At 30.1% G+C, this 18,529-nt stretch overlaps 4 protein-coding genes across 4 annotated transcripts; 2 read left to right on the top strand and 2 right to left on the bottom strand.

Annotated features, from left to right (window-relative positions):
• Nucleotides 1-5,507: 5,507 nt before the first annotated feature.
• On the top strand, nucleotides 5,508-6,309 carry Phum_PHUM577930 (uncharacterized protein; the record flags this gene model as incomplete). The annotated part of the gene is made up of 3 exons (XM_002432195.1): nucleotides 5,508-5,629; nucleotides 5,721-5,817; nucleotides 5,959-6,309. The coding sequence occupies 3 exons, from the start codon at nucleotides 5,508-5,510 to the stop codon at nucleotides 6,307-6,309; spliced, it is 570 nt and encodes a 189-aa protein (XP_002432240.1).
• Nucleotides 6,310-9,332: 3,023 nt separating this feature from the next.
• Phum_PHUM577920 (uncharacterized protein) lies at nucleotides 9,333-11,279 on the bottom strand (the record flags this gene model as incomplete). Its single annotated transcript, XM_002432194.1, has 5 exons — nucleotides 9,333-9,629; nucleotides 9,660-9,796; nucleotides 9,876-10,081; nucleotides 10,671-10,781; nucleotides 11,071-11,279. 5 exons carry the CDS (start codon nucleotides 11,277-11,279, stop codon nucleotides 9,333-9,335), a joined length of 960 nt encoding a protein of 319 aa, XP_002432239.1.
• Nucleotides 11,280-11,653: 374 nt separating this feature from the next.
• On the top strand, nucleotides 11,654-13,289 carry Phum_PHUM577910 (26S protease regulatory subunit, putative; the record flags this gene model as incomplete). The annotated part of the gene is made up of 5 exons (XM_002432193.1): nucleotides 11,654-11,702; nucleotides 11,781-12,132; nucleotides 12,227-12,752; nucleotides 12,850-13,045; nucleotides 13,132-13,289. 5 exons carry the CDS (start codon nucleotides 11,654-11,656, stop codon nucleotides 13,287-13,289), a joined length of 1,281 nt encoding a protein of 426 aa, XP_002432238.1.
• A 473-nt stretch (nucleotides 13,290-13,762) lies between these two features.
• Nucleotides 13,763-18,223, bottom strand: Phum_PHUM577900 (uncharacterized protein; the record flags this gene model as incomplete). Its single annotated transcript, XM_002432192.1, has 11 exons — nucleotides 13,763-14,538; nucleotides 14,898-15,120; nucleotides 15,204-15,493; nucleotides 15,615-15,785; nucleotides 15,866-15,950; nucleotides 16,055-16,245; nucleotides 16,375-16,507; nucleotides 16,595-16,891; nucleotides 17,640-17,812; nucleotides 17,904-18,142; nucleotides 18,201-18,223. The coding sequence occupies 11 exons, from the start codon at nucleotides 18,221-18,223 to the stop codon at nucleotides 13,763-13,765; spliced, it is 2,601 nt and encodes an 866-aa protein (XP_002432237.1).
• Nucleotides 18,224-18,529: the final 306 nt, after the last annotated feature.

Genomic DNA, 18,529 nt, shown 5'->3' with positions numbered 1-18,529 from the left:
AGATGGGTTTTGAAGTTTTTTTTTTTTTTTTTTTTAGAAGGCGTTGGCCTTCATCGGAAGCGATATTTTTTTTTTAAAAAAAAAAAACTTTTTTTTAGTACACAAACAAGTACTTTTTGTAAATATGTATTTATATTCACGCACAACAACAACATGTGTGTGGGTATATGTAACAAAACGCCATTGTATTTTAATAAAACCGTTTGTCGAGAGTAAGAGGTCTCGTGGTTAAAATTAACGGACAAAATATTAACGTTCGATTATAATAATATGTATGATAACGTGAGTAATAATTTAAAAAAAAAAAAGTAATCGATTTTTTTTATTTTTGGAATTGAAAACAAACAAACAAACGTAATTATTAGTTTTTTTAAAAGAAAAAGAAAAAAGAGTAAATTTTTTTAATAAGTTTGCCGCCATTTAATTAAACAACAGGTTGTAATGGGGTTGTTGTTGTTAATTTTTTTTTAATAGAAATTGTTTTTTATTTTTGTAACGCGCCTTAAAATTGACAAAAATTTACTTCTCCAAAACACAAAACCACATTTTCATTTGCCTCCTCCCCACCCCCACCACCACAACCACCATCCCTACTATTTCCGAAATGAGATTTCGTGCAAATGACAACAACAACAACAACAACAACAACGACGACGACGACAATAATAATAATTTTTTTTACCCAAAAATTTTTTTTTATTTTTTTATTTTTTTTTGTTTAAAACCCCGTTTAAAAAAAAAAAAAACCACAATAATAATTATAGTTTAAAAGAATCGAAGAAGGATAAAGAGGAAGGCGATGGGGAGGATGTGGGGTAGGGGGGGGTAGGGAAAGGAATTCAATTTTTTTTTTTTTTTTTTTTTTTTAATTAATTAAATTTTTACTTTATTACGACTTTTTTTTTTTTTTTGTTTTGAAGAAGAAGAAGGAGGAGGGGGTGGGGGAGGAGGAGGGGAAAAAAATAAATAAATAATTGTTTTTTTTTTTTTTTTTAAGTTTTAATTAGACGGATGAAAGACGCAAAATTTAAAAAAAATAATTAATAATTTTTCTACCCCCCAACGATATAATTAATTGAAAAGACCAAAAAAAAAAAAAAAAAAATTTAACAACCGCAAAATTTTTAAACGATATCATTTAGAGTCGCAGACTAACCGAACGAAAAAAAAAAAAAAATCGTTTTTAATCACGGCGAAAAAAATCGGGTAAATTCGTAAATGCCCTCTTACCCTCCCCTCCCTCCTCCCCCCAAAAAAAAAAAGAATAAAATGCGAAATGATCAAACGAACGAACGAACAAACAAAAAAACTTTTAATTAACCCCAACAAGCAAACCTTTCGCTCTCATCTCTTCTCTCTTTCGTTATATTATTGTCAAACGTCAAATGCAATTTTGCGATATCAACAAAAAAAAAAAAAAGCAAAGTCGTTCAGGGGTTAAAGGTCAGTCACAACAAAAGGATCCTCTCCCCCCCCCCCAAAAAAAAAAAATATCGATCCGAATCGTATAAAATTCTCACACGTCATTATCGATTTCCACGGAATTCATTATTATATCGTTCAAAAAGGGAAAATTCTAAAATATCAAAAGCAGAAGAATATCCACCACGCACACACGCACAGACACACGTACGCACACACACACACACACGCACTAGAGAGAATTTTAAACGTTGTCATTTAATTTGAATTTATGACTTAGTTACACAAAGGTCTCTCACGACGATTGATAATATTATCATTATCATTATTATTATTATTTCACGATTCGAATACCTTGATCGAACAATCGGAAACATAATAAATTTCCTCGTGCCAACATCAAAAAAAAAAAAAAAAAAAATTTTTGTTTTTGTTTTTCTTTTTTTTTTTTTGTTAAATCGAATTCGATTTGAAAAACTTTTGTTAAAATCAAATGAATTTTCCGGATTTCCGTATTTCCGTATCCCTTCGAGCAAATGTCTCTCTCTCTCTCACTCTACATTTCAATGTCTGTTTATTATCATTCCCCTCCCCCACTCCCTCTCCCTGCCTCTCTCTCTTTCTTTTTATTAAATTAATTTATATATATTTTATCTTATTTTATTATTTTACTTTTCTTTTTTTTTTTTTCTACATCGATTCCTTCTACATCGAACAATTATTGTTTAAATAAAAAAAATAAATTTATTATTATTATTCGTATATTTTTTATTTAAACAAATAATATCAATATCAATAAATAAATAATATCAAAGATGAAAAAAAAAAAGACGAAGAGAACAAAATAAATAGAAAAAGAAGATGGCAACTTTCATAGTTTTTTACTTTTTGTCTTGTATCTATCATCTATGTGTATGTCCAAATATTGCCATGATTCCATCCTTAATTTATTCAAGAAAACGTTTATGGACGTTATAAACACCAAAAAACGGTAACGACGGGTACCACTTTGTAACAACGGGTACCAAAATAGAAAATAGAAGCGAACCTTCTAGACTATTCTCTTTCCTTTCCATCCTTTGCTCATCGTTAGAGCTTTTATTGCGGTGAAAAGAAAAGGTTCTTCTGATTCTGTCGTGTTCCAGTCACGTTCGTCCATCATTTTTTGGTATCAATCAGTCATTCATTCATTCATTCATTCATTCATTCATCTAATTTAATGATTGTGACGTCACTCGACAATATTTACGAACTAAGTGATCGACTTTTAGTTTTAACTCATACCCATGAGAACATCTTCCTTGCTACAACCTCAAGAGTAGATGATTCTTCTTCTTCTTCTTTGCTAAGAGTGTGGTCTGATACGATAGAGTAACCATCACCGAAAGCAGAAGACAAGAGAGAAGAGAAGAAAAACATCAATATCGAATCGTAGATATAGATTTATTGATTTTGTAAATTCGAAAGAAAAATAAATCGAACATTTTTTTTTTTTTTTTTTCGAAACAAGTCTGTTTAGTGTTGTTCTTTCTATCTATCTATCTATCTCTTTTTTTTTCTAGAAAATTCGTACGAAAACAAATTGTAAGTAAAATACAAATGACGTCATTTTACAAATTAAATTTCCTTTGCGATTCACATATAAAAAAAAAAAAATTTAAAGACTGTTTCAAGACTTTTCCTTTTCTTTTTACCATATTCTTCGATTGTAATAATTTCAACATGTCTGCCGCTTTTCCCCCACTCCCTCTCCCCATCCCCATTCCACCCCCATTATTATTTCGACCTGGCATGAATTTTATTTCCGAGTCGCTTTTTTATTTATTTTTTATTAGTCTTCCATTTGGAGTTTAAAAAAAAAAAAAAAAAAAAAAGTAACAAACACAGTCAGTCAGTCAGTTGAATAAATATCAACGTTTAAAAAATAAATAAATTTTAATTTCTTAATCATTAAAACACGCGAATTTAATAATAATAATAATAATAATAAAATTTTTCCCGAATAAAGCCACCTTTTTCTTCCTAACAACCGGAGAGAGAGAGAGAGAGAGAGAGAGAAAATTTATTTTTATGTTTGTTTAACGCGTCCACGGTTTTTGCTTTTCGTGACGTTATATATAAATACATATAATTTTTTTTTTTTTTTTTTTTTACACGGTCGAAATAAAATTAAAATAATTGCAACAACAAAAAAATTTTTTTTAAATCCCGTCCTGAATAAATAAACAAACAAACAAACGAACAAACAAACAAAATAACGAATCAATGATGAGTAAAAAAAATTATTTTTTTTTTGTTTTTTTTTACCAGCTAAAGGTACTTTGATAACACATTTCAAATATTAAATATAATTATTCATTGTTAACTTGATTGTGTGTTTGTTGTTGTTGTTGTTGTTGTTAAGAAAACAAAAAAACTGCACACACACACACACATTCACAAGGATGTGTTTAATTACAACTCATTTTCATTCATGTTTACCTAATATTTTTAAAACAAGTATTGAAAATGAAATTTAAAAAAAATTTAAATATGAATCCCTTATGTTATTTAAATAAATAATGATAACAGATGATAATGATACTCATGAAGTGTTAAAAACAAAAAAAAAAAAAATTTGTAAAAATGGTGGCAGAGAGAGAGAGAGAGAGAGAGAGAGAGGAAAGCTAAAAAAATTTTTTTCTTAAACACATTATTAATTGTAAGCGAATAAAAGGTTAAAATTAAAATTACAAAAAAAAAAAAATTGTGTGTGTGTGTGTGTGTATATATATTCAATGATATTGCATTTGTGCCAAAAAGCAAAAAAAAACTGTTTTATTGTTTATTTCGAAAGAAAATTTTTTTGAAAATCTGTTGTAAAAAAAGAATTTTTTAAAAATGTATATCGAATGATAATTTGTAAAAACAAAATTTTGGATTGTGGTTAAACAACAACAAACCTCACAACACATTCGGTTAACAGAGAAAAAAAATTATTTTAATATCTCAAACTTATTCGAATTAAATAGTATTAATTATAATTCATAAATAAATCACAAATCGACTCATTGAATTATTATAAAAAAAATAACAAAACAATTCAAATTTTTTCTTTCTGTTATTTTATTGTATTTAATTACAATTCAATCTGTGTACTCTGTTTTTATTATTATTATCACCATTATTAAAATGTTAATAGAATGTTTTATGATAAAAATTTGTGAATTCGATAAAGTTCATAACTTATTCAAAAATAAAAACTTACTCACCAGCTCATTAAAAACAATTAAAAATAATTTTTAGACTCCCCAGGAAACTATAAATATTATCACTGGTAATTTTCTAAAATTAGTACAAAACTCGTTTCGTTATTTTTTCATATACATATATATAAAATAATAATGATGATGATAATAATAAAAAACCACAACCCACAACCTACTATTAGTGTTAATTATTTACGTACCCTTAACGGGTATATTTAGATTTGATTTTTTTTTTTTTAAATATCTACCCCTAGTCTTAAATCTACAAGTAATTTGATCTTACCACCTTGTTTCCTAACAGGCATTATAATAATATCCCGATAAACGCTGTTGATATTTTTGATGAAGGGTTGGAAATAAGCGGGTGTAGTCACAGTCCCCAGTTTGATGTCCGCAAAGTTTTTTTTTTTTTTTTTTTCTCTCTTTTATATTATATATATTAAGACATTAAAAACCGTAAATAACTTAAGGCGGTTAAAACGATAAGAAATTAAACATACACACACGCACAAAAAAAAAAAAAAACTTATTCACAAAATTTAGAAGGCAATTTTAATATAAAACCAACCCCCGAAATACCGCGAAAATAAAACAAAAATTCATATTTTCATCTCTTTCCTAAAATGGCTTCTCGAGACTTATATCTACTTGTGAGGATTTTGAAAAGCAAACGACTTCTCTGCTCTCATTGGTTGAAAATCTTACAATGACATCATACCGAACGACTCTCATTGGTTGAAAAATAAATATTGAACGGAGGTTGTTAGCAGACGATGTCGTTTTAACCAGTTTAGGTTTTGTTTAGATTATTATTATTGTTTTTTTATTAAAGAAAAAATGATTATACACACCGTTGTGGGTGAAAAAAATCTTCCTCCAAATGCTGTTAAAATGACCGAAGAAGAAGTTTTAAAACATCAAACGAATCTCGTTAATAAATGGAGATATAGTTCTGATGTGTAAGATCGTTATATGAACATAATAACCCCGGTTATTAATTATTATGTAATTAAATATTTGTCTCTTATTCTCATTTTTTTTAAATTTCAGTTTTTTTTTAAAAAATGGACATTACATAGCTGCGGGATTTACCGCACTCGGCTCTTTCATTATCACAAAACATATATTAAAAAAAATTAAATTATACGTTGGTGGAACTTTTCCTTTTTATATACCCGGCATGACCTCAGTATATTACGTCAATAATTATTACGAAAAGGTAAAAAAATATATTAATTAATTAAAATACATAAAATTTCTTAATTAATTTAATTTTTTTTCGTTTAAGAGAGTTTTAAATAATGTATTGGTTATGAAAATGGATTGTCCACTATGTTTGCAACTAAGAAATTCTCTATATCAAATTATTACTGGTGTCATGTATCCTTCGGTAACAGGCACTATATTAATATCATTGTCTGCAATAATAAATAAATCAATGGATATTCCATCGTTGAAAAACGATCACAAAAGATTTTTTCAATTTTACAAAAACATATTTAAAAGTGGCGCATTAAAATTTCATGGAATAATTACAGGTCATGTTTTGTTGGCACTTTTTTTGCCATACATGCAAAGTTTAGAATTGCAAAATATAATGGACATTGTGAGAATGGCAGAAAGTTCAAATAATCAATAATAAATTATAGTTTTTTATACATATATATATAAAATATCATTAACCTCAATGACGATTACTCTGTCGAACATGTTTACAGTGAATCGTTCGGAGAAAAAAACCGTTTTATCATTCGTACCTTATCGAATGAGGTTCGATAAAACCTAAAAATGTATTAGTGTTGTTATAAATCCTGTTGGTAGTTGTAATTAGTATATATAAATATCTATAGCTAAAAAGAAAAGAAAAAAAAACAAATTTTATAAATTGATTTAATACTTTATTTTGGTGATTTAAAAAAAAAAAAAAAAAAAAACCTTTTTTTTTGTCGAATTTTTTTTTTTTTTTATCATGATTAAATTGATACAGTAAAAAATTATTATTATTATTATAATTATTTATATTTTATTTCCCTTAAATTAAATATCATTTTACCTAAAATTAATAATAATAACAGAATAGTAATAATAGCAGACGTAGTAATAATAATAATAATAATAGTAATATTAGTAATAGTAATAATAAAACAAAAAAAAAAAAAATTTTCAAACAAACATAATAATAATAATAATCGAAATGATACAAATATATATATATATATGAATGACAATAATAATAATAATAATAATAATAATAATAATAATAATAATAATAATAATAATAATAATAATTAAACTTAAATTCGAATTGGATATTTTTTATTTAATTTAAGCAAAACTTTTTTTTCTTTTTTCACAAAATCTATAATTAAAAATTATAATTAATCTAAACAATTATTAGTCATAAAAAAAATAATAATGATGATAATAATAATAATATTAATATATATATATATGTATTTATAATAATTTGTATGTTGAGATCAACAACAACAAAAAAAAATGAAAAAAAAAAAAATGAAAATTTTTACGCGGATCGGATTTCCAGACGAAAAAAAATTTATTATTATTATTATTATTAATTATTATTAATTATTTATTAATTATTTATTTACGAAACTATTAATTAATAACAATTTACACGTTGTATGCCCGCAAAAAAATTTAAGTACATAAAAAACTTTTTTTCTTTTTTTCCGTACTTTCCATATGATTTTGTTTATAAAAAAAAATTAATTAATTAATTAATTAAGTAACTTTAATAAATTTATTTAATAATTTTATGTATGTATGTATGTGTGTGTGTGATTAATAAAAAATAAATTTCAAACTTATTTATATATATATATATATACGCAAATTTTAAAAAATATCTCTCTCTCTCTCTCTCTCATTTAAATTCAATCTATCTATCTTTCTTTTTGATTTTTCACATAAGCGAAACATTAAAAATTATTTTAAATCGTTAAATTATTACCTTCTTCTTATTAAAAATAAAAATAATAATAATAATAATAACGTTATTCACTATAATAATAATAATTCACGTGCGCAAGAGAGAGATAGAAAACAAAAGGCCGAACGAATTTTTTTTTAACGAAAATTTATTCGATTTCCATTTAACGGAAAATCCGACAACAAAAAAAACGAACCTGAACGCTTTCAGGTTTTCGCATGATCGTATAAATTCCAAAAAAAAAAAAAAAAGTCTCTTTGGCGAATACATATTTTTTTAAATTAAAATAATAATAATAATAATAATAATAATAATAATAATTAATTATTTATTTTTAATAATCGATGGCAGTGTGTTTGTGTGTCAGAGATATAAACAACCATAATCGAAATTTCCCAACAGCAAAAAAAAAAAAAAAAAACTTTTCCATGAGCAAATTTTTCTTTTTTTTTTGGAATCATCGTGGCAGGATTTAATTATAATTATAATTATCATTATTATTATTATTAATAATATCATTAATTAAAATAATTATTATTATTTTGTCTTTTTCCCCTTTTAATTAATTATTTTCTTATTATTATCTACTATTTGTGTCTAACACATTATTATTATTATTATTTTTTTTTTTTTTAAACCTTAAAACCTTAAAACGGAGGGCGACCATTTTTTATTATTATTAATATTACTATTATTATTATCATTATTATTAATTAATTGATAATCGATTAACGACAAACCGTAAAAAATAAAAAATAAAATAAAATAAAAATAATAATAATAATTAAATTAACAGTGTGCAGCAAACCGACCGACGGCGAACGCGAGGAGATTGTTTTCAGAAACCGTTACAGAAAACCCCCCCCCCAATCTCCCCAAAAAAAAAAAAGTAATAATGATGATAATAATAGTAATTGATAAGCGATAATAAAATTATGTAAGTAATATTAATTATAAAATTAAAAACGGGAAAATTTTTTTGTATAAAACGTTATGAGAAAAATTTCAACTCGACTCGTCTGAATTATTTGTACGAAATGTTATGATTATTATTATTATTATTATCATTATTATTATTATTATTATTGTATTACTCGTTTGTCTTTCGTTTGTTGTTGTTGTTGTGGTTGTCGTACGCACAGCAAACTATTCAAACGACAAACAACATCCTCATGTGTATTTGTTTTGTTTTGTTTTTTCTCAAAGTTTAAACAATAATCATCGGTTGATTTTCGCGCGCGTTTTTAATAATAATAATAATAATAATAATGATAATAAATTGCGTTTTTTTCCTCCCTAATCGATCAGCCATTAAAATTTGAAAAAATATTAAAACGAAAAAAAAAAAAAAAAAAAAAAATAGGTCATTGGGTTATATATATATATATCGGATCGCTCTCTCTTTCTCTCTATTAACTATAAAAATTAAAAATTTAATTTTAATAATACTAAATAATAATAATAATAATAATAATGATAATAATAATAATGATAATAATATTTTTTTTGTGTTACGCGTTCGAAACGAACAAAATGATTTATTCAATTAATTAAATTTCTAATAAATTTTTGACAGAAAATTTTCATTCTCATTCGGACGTAACGAGAAGAGAAGAAAAGTAAAAAAAAAAAATTTTTCCGGGGGGAAGAGATTTGGGGGGCGGTTTTTTTCGTAGTAAGGCCGAGGACAAAAAATAAAACTTGTAAATTTATTTACGCTTTCTGAAATGATTATCCGACGAATAATTAGAATGGCCTGTACCTGAGTATTGTCGTCCAACGCGCGACGAAGGACCCGGTTGCGAATCCCACCACACTGGAATGGAAGATGGATAGCGAAGCATCGGCGTCGGCGTCGGAGTAGGAGGTTGAGGAGGTTGTGGACGTCCTATAACGAACATGTTAGGAACGACAGGCACCTGATACAAACGAGGCATCATTGGCGGTTGGGGCGTCGGGGGCCCGCAGGGTATCCACGAGGGTCCCGCTGAGCCCCAAAATATTTGCTAGCAAGATTTGTTTTTCCATTGATTTACGTAATCCTGATAACTCACTGTTATCTTTTCCGATTGATACCGCGTCAATTTTATATTACGCCTTATTTCCGGCGTAACGGATCCTTTGAAACCTCCCTTACGAAGAAGGGAGTCGATCGTTTGAATTTGGTCCCAACCTAAAACATTAAAAACGAAATCATCAACAATTTTATCATTCAAAGAGTATTATTACATTTGAAAAGTAGTAACCGTTACCCTGTTCCGTCGCAACTTCCGGTAGATAAGTAGCTGTTTTTTTATTGCCCTTTTCATTGTGAAACTCGATTCGTATGCCGTGAAGTCCTACTTCCCAATCGAGATAATCGGCGCCATCTTCGAAATGACGTAGAATCGATACGGACACATATAATTTTGGAAATTCATCCCTCGTTATTGGACTGAATCTCGAATCCTTTAAAGCACTTTTGTCAACATTTTTCAATTAATTATTATAATTCATATCCAATCATTATCATCATCATCATTATTACAAAAAAACAGTACAAACAGCAACAGCAAAAAATCATTTTTAAAAAATCTTTCGACAGTAATGCCAACTGCTAATCTCTCGTTTAATATCGTCAAGAAATTTTAATGATTTTCACTGATGCTTATTTTCGTTTCAAAAAAAATTTTATTCGTTATTATTCAATTTTATTTTATTGTATTCGACTTAGAAAATATTTAATTAATAATAATAATAATAATTTCTAAGACAAATTTTATATGTTTAATTAAATGATAAAATAAAATTGAATAATAATGATAATTTCAAGCTCTAATTTTGTATTAATAATTTAATGTCGAGAAGAAATAAATTAGAACTTAAAATTGACAAATATACTTATTTATCCGTTGTTGAGAAATAGCTGAAAATAAGATATATCAACCACAAGGCAGCGTGGAACACTTTTAATACTATCATACCTCCACCAAGATTAGTTTTATGTGTGTGTGTGTGTGTGTGTGTGTGTCAGCATATGGTAGAACACCTTGAATTAATTCTCTCACCTTGTAACAGCATATTCACGTAATCCAGAATGGAGGTTCATAGCGTTAAAAGTGCCTATGCAGCCTCGTAATCGTCTATCTTTTCCAATTTTCCATGTCACGAACAGCGGACTGAAAATAAATAAATAAATAAATATAAATTAAAAACTGGCCTTGAAAAATCTTTGACCCACATATAAGTTTTAAAAAAAAAAAAAAATTGATTATCATCCCTTTTTAAATTCGTTTTTTTTTTTTTTCTAATTATAATATAATTTTTATTTTAATTTGTTTTTAAATAATGTTTAATATACGATTAATAATAATTTCCCTCCTCCCCCCCCTTTCTAGTTCCTACTAAAAAATTGATCAAATAATTTAAAAAGAAATTTTTTTTTTTTGTAACAAAGAATTTACTTACTAAGGATCGTTGCTAAAATTTGGTGTCTTTGGTGGTTCTAAACTGTTAAGATGAGAATATAAAACATCGAAACAGAAATAACACATTTCGGGATGAGCAACCATTTTATTTTTTAATCCGTTTTGTATCACCGAATTTCCATTGCACGTTAAACTACTAGAATTATTATTTAATTTTTGCTTCTTTGTTCCACAACAACCAGCAGCCATCTTTTCACAGTGTCACTTTCTTCATTCAAAAAACCTGAATCAGTGTTGTCGTGTCACTAGTCATCGCGGCTCCTTCTCAATCCTTTTTTTTTTTAATTAAATTAAATTAAATTTTATTGATTTATCTCAATTAATATTATTCTTTTATTATTTTAAACAAAACATTAAAATATATAAAACCATTTTGTTTTACTTTGAAAAAAAATTTATGTAATGAATTACAAAAAAATAACGTTTGGCAACACTGTAAAGCAACGTTGTTAAACTTTTACTAATACTCCTTTTGATTTTTGTATTGTCATTTTATTTTTTTTTTTTTTGAAAAGAACATAAAAAATACATTTTTCAAAATGCCTGATTATTTGGGAAATGATATGAGAAAAACTAAAGAAGGAGATGAAAAAGAAGAGAAGGAAATTAAAGGTAATTTTTTATCTAATGAGTTACACACCATCATTGTGCTTTTTAAAAAAAAAAAAAATTTATTTTTGGTTATTTTAGCTTTGGATGAAGCAGACATAGCTTTATTAAAAAGTTATGGACAGGGACATTATTCTAAAGCTATTAAACAAGTTGAAGAAGATATTCAGAGTATTATAAAAAGAGTTAATGAATTAACTGGAATTAAAGAATCTGATACTGGTCTTGCACCTCCTGCTCTATGGGATTTAGCTGCAGACAAACAAGCGTTACAAAATGAACAACCACTTCAAGTTGCAAGATGTACAAAAATCATAAATGCAGATACTGATAATCCTAAATATATAATTAATGTTAAACAATTTGCTAAATTTGTCGTCGACTTGGCTGATTCTGTCGCTCCGACAGATATCGAAGAAGGAATGAGAGTCGGGTATGTCTGATTTTTTTTTTTTTACCACCAAAACCTTTTTCTTCATTTTAAATTAAATCATGGCAGAACAATATTATTATTCTTTTTATAACAGAGTCGATAGGAATAAATATCAAATTCATATTCCCCTACCTCCGAAAATAGATCCGACAGTAACAATGATGCAAGTCGAAGAAAAACCGGATGTGACATATAGTGATATAGGAGGATGTAAAGAACAAATAGAAAAACTAAGAGAAGTTGTCGAAACTCCTTTACTACATCCTGAAAAATTTGTCAATTTGGGAATTGAACCCCCGAAAGGAGTTTTACTATTCGGACCTCCAGGTACGGGGAAAACATTATGCGCAAGAGCTGTTGCCAACAGAACGGATGCTTGTTTCATAAGAGTCATAGGTTCTGAATTGGTACAAAAATATGTTGGAGAAGGTGCTAGAATGGTTAGAGAATTATTTGAAATGGCGAGAAGTAAAAAAGCATGCGTTATATTTTTCGATGAAATCGATGCCATCGGTGGTGCCAGATTCGACGATGGTTCAGGCGGTGTCAACGAAGTACAAAGAACAATGTTAGAATTAATTAATCAATTGGATGGTTTCGATCCTAGAGGAAACATTAAAGTAAGATGATTTCGAGTACCCATTCTTGACAAATCTCTTTCGAAATTCTTCTTAAATTTCTTTAGTTTACATTCGAACACTCTCTCTCTCTTAACAGGTATTAATGGCGACCAATAGACCGGACACGTTGGATCCGGCACTCATGCGTCCAGGTAGATTAGATCGTAAAGTCGAATTCGGTTTACCCGATTTGGAGGGAAGGACTCACATATTTAAAATTCACGCGAGATCCATGAGCGTCGAAAGAGATATACGTTTTGAATTGTTGGCTCGCCTTTGTCCCAACAGCACGGGTGAGTCACGTGACGACCTACCTCACCGACATCTTTCGGTTAAAAAAATAACTAATAATAAAATTTTTCTCCATTTTTTTCTCCAGGTGCGGAAATACGTTCGGTTTGCACGGAAGCCGGAATGTTTGCGATAAGAGCGAGAAGAAAAGTCGCGACGGAAAAAGATTTCTTAGAAGCCGTTAATAAAGTCATTAAATCCTATGCTAAATTTTCATCCACTCCGAGATACATGACTTACAATTAATTAATTAATTAATTTTTTTTTTTTTTTTGCATTTCAATATTGTTTCAATTGAATAATAATAATAATAATAATAATAATAATAATAAGTAAAAATGATTTTTTTTTTTTTTTTTAAATTTAACCTTTGACCTTTTAATTATTTTTTATAAATTTCTCCGTCGGTTGTTATTGTGATAGGTTTAACCGAAGAAAATTTAAATTATATAATTTATTATTATTATTATTTTAATGTATGGTTTACATATATGAAATTATAAACGGCTGTAAGGAAAAAAAAAATGTTTTTTTGTGTATAATTGATGGACAAACAAACAAACAAACGAACAAACGGTTGTTTGCATTGATGATATTTTGTTTGCAACAAACAACCTTTGGCACGTAGAAACTTTTCTTGTTGTGTTAAAGGAGGCGGACACGTTTAAACCTGGAGGTTTCCTTTCCCCTCCCCTTCCTTCCCTCCCCTCCCCTCGTCATCATTTCACTCCGTTTTCGACGTTTACGTAATCGGGTAAACGATTGTCGTCATCGTCGACGTCATCGTTGACGTCATTGACATCGACGTTTTTTCTATTCCTCTCGAGTTCTTCATCATCGTTATCCTCTCGCGACAACAACAATTTCCTTTCGCATTCCGATTTTCCCAAAATTGTTTCCCCGTCGTTGACGTCATCGACGTCGGCGTCAGCTTTCAAACTCGGTAAATTTATATATTCGTAACAATTATTATCATCAGTCTTCTTGTTATTTTCCTCGACGGATTTCAATGAATTTTTACTCGGACCCTTTGCCAAACGAGAATGCAAAGTCGATTGATTTGGCGCTATTGCCACGTCTTTCCCCAACAAATTATAATAATTGACTTTGTTTGTTGCGTTCAACGAATCCGTCGATATGCAAGATTCGTTATCCCAATTCTGTTTGAAACTGTAATCGCTCAACGTGAGCGACGGTGGCGGAATGTCGTAATTCAATATCCCGTTTGTAGCAGAACATTTTTGTTTGTTGTTCCCGCTGTTGTTCCCACCGTTGCTGCTGTTGTTGTTGTTGTTGATGAAACATATGGGATTCGGCGGGGGAACGTCGTAATCTTCTAAAATTTCTTTGGCTTTGTACGTATGACAAAATCCGTTCGATGGCGACGAACGAATTTTACGTTCGGATTCCGTGTCCGAATGCGTTCCGCTGTCGCCCAAACTCGTTCCGCTGCAGTGACTTCCCGTACTCAAACGTCCGGACGACGACGACGAACCTGAAACGATAATAATAAATTTTGAAACCGAACGGTTTTGTTTTTGATTCGGTAAAAGTTGTTGTTGTTGCTGCCACGAAACAAGAACTCGATGATATCTTCAGATGGTAATTAAAAAATTCAAAAATGGACGACCGACTGGAATTTCATTTCCTAATAATAATAATAATTCTTTCACCGGCGTAAAAAATTTATTAAATCCACGATGATGATAATAATGATACTACGTTAAAATTCAAATCGTGCGGAACAATAACTTTTTCTCTCACTTTAAGTGTAATTAGATAAAAGTAAAAACTTTTTTTTTTTAACGTGTCATTAGCGATTTAGACGCGGAAACGTTTTTTTTTTTTACTCACTATTCGAACTTTGAAGACTTAATCCGCTCGATGGCCTGTGGTGGAGGGAAGAATTTTCGCCATCTTTCTCTTGCGACTCGTCCGAATATTTCGAATCTTTGGTTTTCCCGCGGAAAAATTTCCGAATTCTTTCCAGCGGTGATGGACGTCCGACTTGTTTCATGTCTTCTTTTAACTTTTGCTGAACGCGTTCGTATTCTTCTCTCATTTTATTGAGTTGTTCCTTTTAAAAAAAACGAAGAATGTGAGATGGCGGCGTCAATAAGAAACGTAACGAAATTACCGATTATAATTTCCAGGAGGTACCTGTTTTTCTTTGAACGACTGTTGAACGTCGTTTCTATTTCTCCAGTCTTCCACGAGTTTTTCAACTTCCGATATCGTGAATACGTTATTTTTAAAATCGTTTATTATTTCAATCAATTCGTCTTGTATGCCTTTACCGCCATTTTCTTTTAAACTCCTGAACTGATGATGATGATGGAGGTGGTTGAGATGATGATGATGACTATCACCACCGTCTCCTGTTTTTTTAAGGCTGTCGTCGCTGTTTTTCCTATACAAAAGTCTTTCTTTCGACGAACACAAATTTCTTCCTGTTCGGAAAAGTGAAAAGAAAATTTTTATTTTTGTAAATTCGGAAAACCGAACGACTAATTTCCGCTTCGTTTTCCTCCCCTTCCCCCTCCCCTACCCACCCCTAACGTAAATGTTTACCTATATCCGGCGAATCGGATATCGACGAACTCAATGAACTGGATTTCGGAGATTGCATTTGCATGTAACCGAACGGGGGATGAGAATAAATTTGTGCCAGAGGTCTCGGAGACGGGGGTACCTGATAGGTTTCGCTCAGAGGCCTGGGATTCAAATAATCATCGCTGCTATCTGAATAAAAAGATAAATCGGGTAAAAAAAAAAATTTTTTTATTTTCCCCCATCGTCACCGTCGGTTTCGTTTTACGTACCTGATTTACTGCTATTATTATTATTGTTTTTTTCGCTTCCCATTCCTTTAATGAATGTGTAAACGCTCGTGAATTCAGTCATTTGCTACAACGGGGGGGGGGGTAAAAAAAAAAAAAATTACGTCACCGAAAAAGAAAGGGATGAGAGTTAAAGAGAGATAGATGAAAGGTACTACTGAAATACGTTACCATGTAACCGCAAAGAGCGTTTGCCAATTTTGTGTGACCCGCATTTTCGGCCATTTCGGAGGGAGTGAGTTCGCACACGTTACGTATATCGCATGCTAATTCACCTCCGGGACATTCCAATAATACCCAACATAGTTTTTCTAGTCCAAAACGGGCGGCGAAATGAAGTAGAGTAGGATATTCATCTTTGACTGCGGGGGGAAAAATAAAATAAAATAAAAACGAATCGAACACGTATCGGAATACACTCATTTCCTTAAAGGTGAATAAACAAACAAACAAACAAACAAACAAACAGTAACAAACGGATTATTACTCACTTATGACACCTCTGTGAAGTTGTCCGAATCCCGACGTTTGTAATATATTAAAATTAGGCGGAACGTTTCTTTGAAAGGACGACATGAGAATATCGTCTAATTTTTCTTTGTCGCATGGAACAATGTTCAAAGCCTGGAAAAGGAATACGAATCAATTCACGAACGAACGGGGGTTAGCGAACGGGTTCGGGTTGTTCCCCAACGGTCTCCTTCACGTTACCTGACACATGAATTCGATGGGGCTGTCGCATGATTTCAATATTTGAGCCATGGCATAGAGTTGACTTTCGCATTTTAACAATTTCGTACCCAAATCCACGCCGTTCCTTTCGACCCGTATCGTCACCAACAGTGACACCGTCAAAAATTCTTCCGGCATTCTAAATATGAGAGTGTAGGGATTTCTTTTTTTCACTGATGGTATTTCGAAAACTTCGTTGTTTCTTATCATTGTCACCGTCATCACATCTTCTTTCGTGATTGGTTCGTTAAGTAAAATCAATACCTTGTTTTGACTCTGTGGAAAATAAAAAAACTTTTTTTTTTTTTCTTTCGTTTCATTGAAAACAAGTGAATGAAACCATCGGGCGTTTGTTTTTTTTATTTATTTATAAATACAAAAGAAAAAACGCCCCCCCCTCCCCGTTCGGGTTGATTTAATTCGGCGGCGTCGTCTCTGTTGTCGTCAGTCTCCGGATTTCTTTTGTATGTGAGTGAGTGAGGAAGTGCGCGTTTGTATCGTTTGTTTCTATGAAGGAAAACAAATTAAACAAACACACCTTCTTTTTTTTTTTACAAAAAAAATATTTTACGTAATTAATTATCAGTATTAAAAAAAAAAAACTCTTGGAATCCCAACTAAAAATATATTTAAAAAAAAAAAACAAACAAACAAACAAACAAACAAACAAACGTAAAATCGTCAACAAACATTACTTAACGTTTGTTTATAAGTACGATGACGAAAACGATTTCGATCGTCGGAAAGTAAAGCGTGTTAACAAAGGTCAAAACAAAATGGTGACCCGTTCGTTCATCATCTTTCTCTCTCTCTCTCTCTCTTTTTCAATCCCTCTCTCTCAGTCTCTCTCAATTTCGAAAACAGAAATGATAAATCGAAATTGATAAAAACATTTTTTAAAAAAATCACTTTTTCGGGGGGGGGGGTTGGAAAAATAAAAACTTTTCCGCGCGCGTGTAAATAAACCGTTCGATCGATCGATCGATTAATCGATTTATCGATTAATAATAATAATAATTTTTACCTTGTTAACTTTCTTTGGCATGAGCATAAAACTACCCTTTTCCGTCGGCTGATTGTTTTGCGTTATCTTTTTAGATATTATATCCATGGCGGCACCTAAAAAATCACCGACGAATTTCTCATCTCGATCCTTGACGGATTCCATCCTTTTCCAGTGAGTGTAATTAACCAAAGCTGAAAATTTGTTCATCATCGAACATCATCGTCGAACAAAGTCAAATAAATAAATTTATTCACAAAATTATTATTATTATTATGTACGTACCTGTTTTGTGATCGTCCGTTATCGTAGATTCGGATATACCTAAAAGCATAGCCAAAGCTCCATCCGGACGTATCTGACGGCAAACGATCGAACAATGTTCTGGAAACGAACCGACGTATTCTAGAAAAACTGGACAGATTATAAATATAACTAATTTGGCATTTTGTAATTTCTCTTCGAGTGCGGATATCAACGAACTTCCAGAGTTTCCAAAGTCTTCTATCTCTATTCTTAATATTCTAAAACGAAAAAAAAATAATAATAATAATAATAATGCTTCCTTCCTTCTTTTAAAACTTTACGCGACGACTCCATGTCATTAATAATCGAAAATTGGAGAAAGTATTATTATTATTATTATTATTATTATTGACTTATTTCGTCGCGCGAAACATTATCTATTATTATCATCATCATCATTTTTTTTAAATACGATTGACGCGCCCTTTTGACGAATTTTATTACACGTGCTTCCCAAATTACTACCTGCTTCCTTCCGGTTCGCGCCCCTCCGCCCCGCCGCCGCCACCGTTGCCGAATTTCGTTACCGCGAAAAAATTACATAAAAATCCAATATTACAAACAACAACAACGTCAACAACGACAACATTGTAATCCATTGTAAA

The sequence above is a fragment of the Pediculus humanus genome, genomic scaffold (assembly GCF_000006295.1).
Source record: "Pediculus humanus corporis 1103172108307 genomic scaffold, whole genome shotgun sequence".
NCBI lineage: Eukaryota > Metazoa > Arthropoda > Insecta > Psocodea > Pediculidae > Pediculus > Pediculus humanus.
This window is presented reverse-complemented; position numbering and strand designations above follow the sequence as displayed.